Raw genomic sequence first — 10,605 nt, forward strand, 5'->3', positions numbered from 1 at the left:
TTTTTTCCATTATAGTATCTACCATACCTGGGAGAATATGAAACTGGTGAAAAATTGTCCTTTTGTAAGCAGTTCAGAATCTAAAATACTGCATATAAGGCAGTCGCAGCAAAAAGGGGAAGAGCTATAAGAGGGAATGGTGTTTGTGATCACATCTACAATGAGTATTAAAGGTTATATGAAAAGGCAGGAAAGTCTTCAGGAGGGTTTTGAATAAGATGAGCCTTTACAAACAGGTTTGAAGATGGCTTTCTAGCCATAATGGGATGTATTCCTTGTATAGTGTTCTCATGTTATCTTTCTCTTCCTAGAATGCCTAAGTCAAAGGAACTTGTGTCTTCAAGCTCATCTGCTAGTGATTCAGATAGTGAAGTTGACAAAAAGGTGACCACTATATGCAGTTTATAACTACTATGTTAACTGTTCTATTTCAGGCTGGGGCTAAGGAATTAGTTGAGTGTTATGTCACAAAATGCATGTCATTCCATATGATTTATCTGACACTTAAACCCCAAACATCCCCTTCCAACCCCAAACCAAACCCAAACAAAACCCACCTTCCAAGATTATGGTTTGGGTGGATGCTTTTTGCTTTGCAGTACACTTTTTTTCTTAAGATGCATTTTGCTTCACGTTTTTCTGTATGGTATATTTAGCCACAAGCTTCCTGGAATTCTTTGCTGCTTTGTGGCAAGTGATAGAAGGCTTCTATATAAGCTGCCTTTGGTGGCAAGAATTTGAACTAATTTTGAGGACACCCCCCACCTTCATTTTGATATCTGGATTACTTGCAAGTCCAAAACGAAAACCTCCACTTGCCTTGTCATCCATGTGCCGCTTGCTTATCTTGCTCACATTCTTTTTATGTTTCAGAGTCTTACGTTTACTGTAATACCATCTGCTAGTTTCTCACTTAAAAGCGGAGTCAACCTGAATGTTTTTGAGTTGATAATTTTAACATTAGCTGTTTTAAATGCATAAATGTAATGTTTTCATTTATTTTAATAGTGATTTAATTTATAAATTTGTATAGATGTTTCAGTCATTGCAAACAAATTGAATACAATAGTCTATCTTTTTAAGAAATGCTAGGTGGTAATGCAGACATTGGGTCTTTTAGTGCGGTATGTGAAGAGACTCAGTCTGATATCCTGAATTGGTTCAAATGTGAAAATGTGATTTGGTTGCACCTAGCAAATTAGGTATTTTGTGAAATCTTAATATAAGAGAAAATGGTCAGGTTTTTTTTTTTAGTTGTTTGTGAAATGTATTCCTGATAAGACATAGTGTAGCAATCAACTTCAGTAGGCAGTAAGGTGGTTGGTTTTGGTTTTTTTCTATGACAACCTCCCATATTTTTTTGAGCTGTTGCTCTTTAAAAGAGGTTATCTACAATATGATTCTAGCAGGTGAGAATAATTTTTGGTATCTTTGTATTATTCTTTCTTTATGGTGGGCATGATTACTATATAATCATTAGTGGAAATGTAGCATTCTCTGTAGCATCTGCTAGCAAAGTAATCTGATTTACAGGTGATATTGCCTGAATGTTTTAAAAACATGTTTAATTTATCATGCTATGAACAGAGATTGGACTTCAATTAAAAAAAAATTCTCTTGTATTTGATTTTTCAGATCCTTTTTTTCATTATCTTATCTACTTTTTTTTTTTTTTTTAACAGAGTTGTTAGCTGTTCCCCATTTTTCATTGCACTCTCTGGAAAGTGAAGCTTCTATCAGACTTTAAGATTTTAATTAAAACTGACAATATTATTGCACAAAGAAAGTAGGCTTTCTGAAATGTATTTTGATCTAATTAATTTCTCTTTAAAGCCAAATTATTATGGTAAGCTTCACTGAGAAGAGAAATAGGCTCATTTGAAGATTTTTTTTTTTTTTTGTTCCAGTCTAAATGTACAGTATTGGATTCCTGCCTTCACAGGAGGAAGGTGATAATGTGTATTGCATAATAGTAGTTTGTGACCTCTAACATAAACTTTTTTTATAATTTATAAAATGAGTTGTGATTCATTACTTTTTTTTTTTATTCTTGCTCCAAGGCAAAGCGGAAAAAGCAAGTAGTTCCAGAAAAGCCCATAAAGAAACAAAAGACTGGTGAAAGTTCAAAAGGTGCAGCTTCTTCTAAGCAAAGCAGTAACAGAGATGAGAATATGTTTCAGGTAAAATTGATGACTGTCTTAGAGCCTGGTTAAGGTAACCATTTACATCATAATCTGTATAAGTTTTATGAGGCTATCTGAATATCATGATAGCAGTGCTTGGTCTCCTGAAATCTTGGCTGAAGTGGATTACGATGCTAGCATGCAGATGAGATGCTGAGAAAAAGCACTGTTAGGTTTCAATAGAGTAAAAGAATCAGAGTTGTGGCAATTGATTCTAACCCTCATGTCTTTGCATGTCATAATTCTCTGGGTAGTCATTTTGTCTGTAAATATTAGATCAGGACAGTCTTGGAAACCCAAAATATGGACTCTTAATTCCTATTTAGCTAGGTCAAGGGAACTTGGCTACTGTCTTCTGAGGCAGTATCTTGGAATAAGTTTTGCTTGTTCCTTTATGATGCAGGTTTTTCTCACTGAAAATCCAATATTTCAATTTTTGACATTGTCAAAATAGGATGAATGTACATTTTTTTCAGTAGCCAGAAACATTTGTGAGTTCAGGGTATTGCATATCCTGGGGTTAGCTGAGGAAGCAATGTATGCTGAAAGCTGTGCAAGAATATGAATACCTCAGAATTCCTTTTTTTAGGGGTGTGGATCAAGACTTATTAAATTTCTGACTGGCTGGCTTGAAAGGGGTAAGGGATGAGAAAGGGACTTAAATTCTTAGAGACTTTGATTCTTAAGTTTGTGAAAAGTTATGAGAGAGGTGCCTAATAAGATGGTTCCAACACTGAGTAAGGCAAAATAAATGGTTTTGGGCTGTAGCTGTGCAAAGTAATACATGGGGGGAAACTCTAGTGAAGGCCCATGTCAATTTTCACTTTACTCTGTATATATAGTTGGAGGGAGAGCTTCAATTGAAGACCCTGGGCATAACTGCTTGGACTTGTCCATTGAAGAAAGAATACAATACTTTTAGTTCTGCTGGAGCATGCTTTGATCCATGTAGGAAAAATGAGATAGTATCTTCTGCATCTAATGAGGTGAACTGCATTTAGAACTCAAACATCGCATAAAGCCTATATGTTTGGGATTTTTTGTAATCGGTTCAGAAATTGCAGCCTTGGGGAAAAGTTAATTTTAATGCACTCCCAATGAAAAAAAAAGAGAAAAAACAAAAAACAAAGCAACATAACAAACCAACATAACCAAACCAACCAAAGCAAAAAAACTTTCAAATAAAAGCAAAAGTATTTGTGTGCTCTGATTTCTTTCAACCTTTTTGACCCAAGGTAATAAGTTACTAAAAACAGACAGTAGAGGACTCATATTACTCTAAGAGCAGGATTCTTCTGGTGTTGACTACAAAACAGAAAAATATTTCAGTATCACCCTGACCTAAACCATCAGTGTTCCTAAGTTTCTGCCTGCCTTTAGTTACTCAAGAACAAAAGTTTTTTTTAGATTGTTTGTTGTGTTATGTGCATTCTTTTTTCATGCAACATCAGCTTATGTGTGTTAACTAAGATGCACCTGTTTCAGTGTAGAAATAGCACTGTAGGTTTGAGGATGCTCCCTCTCTCTCCTTTCTACCCAAGAGAGCATGCTAGATATAGTTGCATGTTAATTTTGTAGGTATTATTTTGTTTGTTCTAAGAATATTAATAATACTAGAATCTCTCCTTTCTGCTTCCCCATGGTAATAAAAATGATCAGTGTACAAGTGATTTTGCAGCATAACTTACAAGTGTGTCTTCAGTTGATGGAAATGAGGCTGTAAAGCATTCATATGATACTCAGAAATTCTGTGGCATCCATATTATGTGTGGGAATGATAGCAACTGACATGAAACTTAGTGGTTTGCTGTTTTACACCTTTGGGCTGTGTTCTTAAAGTATACAGCTTCCTTTAATATTGAACTCATTGTGACTGCTGTATTCAGAAGATTAAACATTTCCGTAAAGATCTATACTTGATTATTTTTGTTTGAAACTAATGTTAGTGTAATGGTATTCTTGAAACTAATTATGAAGAATAAAATAATTGTAAGAAGGGAATTAAGTATAAGAGACCAAGTATGTTTTATTTATTTACGTCATTTTCTTTTTAGGTTTTATAGGTAGCCTAGTATACTTTGGAATTTGTTAAAGGATTTGAGTGCAGTTGAAGTGTGGAAATTTACCTTACTCCCATTTGTGATGTATTACTAGAGGCCCTAAGGACAAGCATTATTCATGTTACATTAGTTTCCTGTCTGTGGCTTCAAGCCAATGTGAGTTGTTCATCATGTACCTTGGTTAGTTTGAAAAATCCCATCATCGACCTATGCCTGATTTGGATAAGGTTTGTTAATGCTGATGGGTTAGGTATTAATATTAATTATCCAGAGTGGAACCACATTACATGATTGGGTATTTCACAGAAATTGTTACTTGAAAAGTAGTTTTCCTGTTGCATGTGTGCCCCCCCCCCTTTATTTGAGTTTGGGTCAAAATTGCTTTTCTCACTTGTGAGAAATAAGTTCTTCAGTTTCCTGGTGTAATGTCTTTATCTATCATAGGCTCATACTAGTTTGAAAACAAACCAGTGGGAGATTGCAAGTCAGAATTAAAATTTAATAGGAAAATTAAAATAAATGCATTAGTACAAGAACACTGACAGTCAGGATACAACCTGACACCCTGTTAGTCAGGGTGGTGGTAGCAGTTGAGATGAAGTGGTGCTGTTGAAGTGGTGATCCTGTAGAAGGGTCTGGTCTTCACCTGAAGGTCCAGTGTCCAGTGGTAGCTCTTGTCCTCTGGGAATCCAGTAGGTAGGGCTGACTGTAGTGTTCCAAACTTCAGATTATATCCAGGTAGGAATGCTTGGTTCCTCCCCCTGGGTGGAGCATCTCACAATGGGATGATGTAATTTTATGAGTCATGCAGTGAGGCTAGATGGCCTATTAACAGAAAGATATCTCTCTGGAGGGAGTTATCAGGGATGTGTCATGGAAGAGATAAAGAACATTGCCCCACCTGGTTTTAACAGATGGTGATAGAATACATACTTTTGGTCACATCTTACATTGTAACTCAAGACACTCCTGAAAGTAGATAAGTAGGTAATATATGTTTGTGATGCTCTGGAATGTGATTGTGTGTCATTGATTAGCAATAGTATTCTCCAATTTAGTCCTTGCACTAAAAAAACCATACCCATGTGATGCTCCCTCTTCCCCCCTGTCCAATTGGAGGCACAAAAGGCAAAGATCTGTAGAGAAATGGCTGAGTGAACAGGGACATGTGTACGTGCACAATCCAAGCTATATTAGTGAACTGTCCTTGACTAGGGAAAAAAGAGAGGAGCAATGCTGATGTGGCAAGCCAACAGGATGTTGCGGAGGGGGATGCTGACCATAGAAAGAGAAAGACTTATGTTAGTTAGTTGCGTGCATATTAATCTGTAACCAATCGCTTGCTATTAAAGGCCGCGTGAACAGTAGCTGTAATCCAATAGTATGGAGCTTGGTTATGTGTGCTTGAGGAATTAGAGTATAACTATGGGACTGACAATAGAATAAACAGAGTTCCATCATATCTCTATGAGAAGCGTGGTTCATCCCGGCAGATCTCTGGCTATTAACCTCCTCGCTGTGGAGAAAACCGGTGGATTCAGAGTTCTTTTCTGCAGCTGACTCCGGCTTCTCCCGAGGTCTGGGGCCGGGATGTGGTGTCTCCGTCGGTCCACAGTGTCCGATGATCTGGTTCTCGGATCACAGCTAAGCCGAACAGTCTCAGGAGAAGCCACAGAAGTCACTGGAGAATGGCTATTACAGTCTCGGGAAAACTTCTTGCCTCAGCTAACAAGCTAGCTAAAAGCAGAAGAAAACTCTCCCACCTCAAAGCTGAGCAACACGGGGGAGTGTGTGTGCTTGAACACAAACCGTGCTGAGGAATTTTCCCCAGCTTCCACCACTCCTCCTAAACCCAGCTTAAAGCTACAGGACCCATTTCTGGGCATAAAGCAGATGATGGGGAATACGGTATTATCATAAAATCACCCCAAGACATGCATGAAAAAAGAATTCGTCAGAAATGACTCAATGCCAGAATTGCAGGTAACTGAACTTCAGGAAACATCACTTTGCTTAGCCAAAATCTAGGTTTGAATTTTTTAAACTGTACTTTGAAAGCCTATATAAAGCTTTTCAGCAGTGGCAATGATTTTGTATTGAGTTTACCTAAACATTTGAAATTTAATGTGAGTATTCAGCTGAAATCTAGACAGTGATATAAAATCTAACAGTTTTAGCATTTTCATATGGAACTGTTTGTATTTAAGGTAGACTTACTGACTGAATAAATGTTGTGTACTTTGTATTATTGCCCCTCGCCTTACTGTAGTTGAATTAAGACATGTAGCCTTATCTTTAATAGACAAATTATGCACCAGTTTACTGTATTTGCAGATATAATCTGCTATATCATATCAGATTTTTTCTTAAAGTAAATCTGGAGTTACTTGGCAATGGACTAATAGTCTTTGATAGATCTCGAGAAAAAAAAAAAAAGGTGTTGAGGAGTATTACAGCTTGAAGCTGGTTTATAGATGACCTTAAAAGTCACCAAAGCATTATAGGGAAAACCAATAAATGTTGTTCATGAAGGCTATTTAGGATATCCTTTTCCAGCAGTGCTGATGGACTTGGACATGTTACCAAGTTTGGTCTGAAAGAACTCAGCTACTGTGACATAATACCTTATTTTTGAATGTTAAATTTGTAGTGCTGTGAAAGTGTTTAATAAATCAATCACAAAATACTATCATAAACTTTTTTATTTTAAAGGATGCTTTGAAGTAGGAAAACAACTGCTTCAGGCTTATGCTATTTAAAGACATCCCAATTGTTTAAAAATAAATTTTTAGTGTTAATTTAGCATGATCTGCATAAGAAGAAAAATTAGTTTAAGCAAGCACAAAGCCTATTTGTTTATGTATATTTTGTGAAATAACTTTTATGACTTTGTTTTGCTGGTGGGTAGGGTCAGCACCAGACACAGACACCAACTTAAGGAATAGTGTAATTTATTATAATGCAAAACTGCAAAGAATCACAAAAGGATAAGCTAAGCAATGCACCTAATCATTACTACAGAAGATTGCCTATAGTGATTAAGAAAGATACATTACCAGTTACCCTAATACTTTACCCCTTCATCCGGATCTGCAGTCATCAGCTGGGGGAAGCTGTCACAGCAAAGGACTGGAGAACCACTCCCGGTAACTGGGAAATTCTGTGGTGCATCCACCTTTGCAGGCAAAGAGGCTTCCGACTTTGCTGTGTGAGTAGCCCAGCTTTTATAATAAACAAGTTACCATTACTTCTAATGTGTGAACATCTGGTTTTATTCTCCTGTTGGGTTTCTCCCCAAGCCTGGCCAGGCCTCAAGAAGGAACCAAGGGAGTTGTCTTTGATCCTACACCCCCAGACAAGGCCAGATGTGGCCTTGTCTGGTTGCTAAATACAGAAAGGTAAATACATGTTTTGCCAAAGAGTGGATGCATATATCATATTGCTAATAATACTTCATTAATGAGTGGATGCATATAACATTTGGTTGGAAGGTTCATCTAGAGGTCAACTTTGGCTCAGGGCCTGTTGTTCGGGCCTTAGTATTTCAGATTTAAACATCTGTGGATGGTTTTAGTTGAGAGAGAGAGTTTAGTTAAGAGTTGGAGAGTTGGACAGTTGTTCATGCTTTCTGGTTAGACTTAATGCTAGTGAGATGTGTTTTGTCGCCTGTTAAATTACGTCAAAGTGCAAGATGTGTAAATTAAGGAAGGTGAAAACTAAAACTAATGTTTTATCAGGAAAGAATATTCTATTTTTAAAATTGTTTACTTTATTGTGTTCTTTCTTCACAAAGTGTATCCAGAAGGTGCATACAGAATACTAAGATTTTTTTACATTAATTGTTTGACTGATTTTATTATTATCAAATTTCTGATTCTCAAATTCACATTATATTTTGAATTTGTGAACAAATTTTTTTTTTAATAAATTTTTTTCAAATTTGATAAAGCCTAAATAATGTAATGTGTAGTGTGCCTGTTGTCTCTTTTCCCTTTGCCCTTTCTTTGGAGAATAAAAAAAAAGCCCTCATAATTCAGTTAAGCCACTGTGTGAAAATCTGTTATTTCAAAGTCATTTCATACCATTGCTGTGTTGGTAAACTTAAAGTATTTGGATAGGGGGTTTTTTGGGACATTTGGTACAGTCTTTTAACCACAGTTCCAATAAAGTGTCCCAATGAACTGGCGGAAGCAGGCATGGGGCAGTTGGTGTCTTACTTCTGTTTCCATCTGTATTTACTGTGTTTTAAAAAAGGAAAAAGAAAAAGGGGGGGGGGGAAACCAGTTAGAAATTGAGCCCATCTCATGTGAATATCTAATTTGATTTCTGTACATATGGAATGGACTAAAACTTAGATTTGGGAGTAGAGCTCCTTCTTCCCTGTTTGTTTACAACTGTTGCTAACAAAGATGGTTATAACAGAGGCAAAACTTTATTTCAGAAAACAGTAAATTTTAGTGCGTTTTATAAGATGTAAGCTTGTTAAGAAGACAGGTATTTTTTTGTTTTAGGAGAGAGCCACTCTTGTACTGAGCATTGAATGCTGAATGCTCAACTGATTTTAAGTCATTCATCTATTTATATTGACATTACTTATTTGCCTACTGATTGCTTTGGATTAAGCTCTTGATCTAGTTGTTTTACTGGTGTCTAAAATAAGCTGCAGTGTGCAATGTCACATATCCATGTCATACTGCTAGGAAAAGTGAATGCTGTAATATGTAAAATATCTAAAAAATATCCTTATATGTGTTTTGACAGATTGGCAAAATGAGGTATGTCAGTGTTCGTGACTTTAAAGGAAAAGTCTTAATTGATATTAGAGAATATTGGATGGATCAAGAAGGTGAAATGAAGCCTGGCAGAAAAGGTATTGTTCTGCTTCATGTTATTTTGTATTAAAACATTGTCTGCAGTTTGCTGGAGATCTTTGTGTATCAGATTTCTATACTTTGTTACTACGTGGTATTTTTAGAGTAATATTTTTACTTATTAATGATTTATATTTTAACATATAATTAGTTTTATCTGTAGACTATAAACAAAAGCAAAGTGGTTTCATTGGCCTGAGTCTGTTTTCCTAAATGGTTCCCCCATAATTTATGGAAAACAAGGCATCGAATACAAACAGATTTGGTATGGGAGTTATATACATAGCCATACATTTTCCCATTGATTAACTTCACTTCTTGCTTTTATTACAATTGGATTTCCATGTTGGTTTTTGAGTGCTAGGGAGTGGTAATAGTATGTCCAAAATGTTACTTATAGTTTGTTATTCACAGTGCTTTAATAAATGTGAGGGGAAAAAACCCCCAGAATTATGGTACTTTAAAAGTGCATAGAAGTTCAGTCCACAGAGGTATGGCTTTTAGAAGCCAACAGGAATATGGTTGATTTTCTTATTTCTTTTGTACTGCCTTCTGTTAAGGCCAGCACGGTATTTCTGTGTTTAGCCTAACACTTGTGAATTAATTTGTTATACTGGACTCATTTTCTTTGTAAGGAGATAAGCTAAGGTCTAAAGTTTAACTGAAGTGTTCCAAATGAGTAGTTTCTTTGTAACCGAGGTGGTTGTTACACCTGAGATAGGTTAAGCATTAATAGTTGTGACATACACTGTGTATGAAACCAGCCTTAACAGTAATTATGCAAGATTCTGCACTACAAATTTTTTTTTGTCCTAAGTATTTCTTTTTAATGTGTTTCAGGTATTTCTTTAAATCCAGAACAGTGGAACCAGCTGAAGGAACAGATTTCTGATATTGATGATGCAATAAGAAAATTGTAAATACAGAGCTATACAGAAACCTTTTATCATTTTAGTTGTTTTAAGTGGTCTTTTTACATTGGCATTTGTTTTCTAAAATATAGTTTTCCAAGCTATTGTATATTTATTTGGATTGCAAAATGATTTGTAAAATGAATACTTTGTGCATTAAAAGTGTATTCTGAGTGAGGCTATTTGTGTATACATTACTAAAAGGAAATGTGTTGCTTTCACCTCATAGTATAAAATAAATAATATGTAAAGCGTAGATGTTTATGGCCTTTTGATTGAAGATACTGGTAAGGTTGCCTGATAGCTTTAATTTTAGTTTTAGTTTAGTTAACCATTAATGTGATTTTTTTTTTTCTGAGATTTCCTTGAATGTCTTCATTTTAATGTTTTTTTTCTTTTATTTCATATTATTTGGTATCGCCCTGGCAGCTTTCAGCTTTAAGACTTGATACAAACAGTGAATACCTGGTAAAACCCATTTTTGTAGCTAATTTTAAATACTGTATTTGCTAATTTACTGTATTTATTCAGATGTAAACAGTCCTGAGTATATAGACTTTTTTGCATTACTTGCATGAAG

At 35.6% G+C, this 10,605-nt stretch overlaps 1 protein-coding gene across 1 annotated transcript; it reads left to right on the forward strand.

Annotated features, from left to right (window-relative positions):
- Window positions 1-312: 312 nt before the first annotated feature.
- LOC116437347 (activated RNA polymerase II transcriptional coactivator p15) lies at window positions 313-10,228 on the forward strand. The gene is made up of 4 exons (XM_032095020.1): window positions 313-384; window positions 2,061-2,180; window positions 9,005-9,113; window positions 9,955-10,228. The coding sequence occupies exons 1-4, from the start codon at window positions 313-315 to the stop codon at window positions 10,032-10,034; spliced, it is 381 nt and encodes a 126-aa protein (XP_031950911.1). The 3' UTR covers window positions 10,035-10,228.
- The last annotated feature ends 377 nt before the right edge of the window (window positions 10,229-10,605 follow it).

This window comes from Corvus moneduloides, chromosome W, assembly GCF_009650955.1.
Source record: "Corvus moneduloides isolate bCorMon1 chromosome W, bCorMon1.pri, whole genome shotgun sequence".
Taxonomy (NCBI): Eukaryota; Metazoa; Chordata; class Aves; order Passeriformes; family Corvidae; genus Corvus; species Corvus moneduloides.

Bases quoted from the DNA above. Each gene is read 5' to 3' on its own strand.
- LOC116437347 (XM_032095020.1), top strand. From the start codon at position 313: ATGCCTAAGTCAAAGGAACTTGTGTCTTCAAGCTCATCTGCTAGTGAT. The intron at 2,181-9,004 runs GTAAAATTGATG...GTGTTTTGACAG, and splicing joins GAGATGAGAATATGTTTCAG to ATTGGCAAAATGAGGTATGT. The intron at 9,114-9,954 runs GTATTGTTCTGC...AATGTGTTTCAG, and splicing joins AATGAAGCCTGGCAGAAAAG to GTATTTCTTTAAATCCAGAA.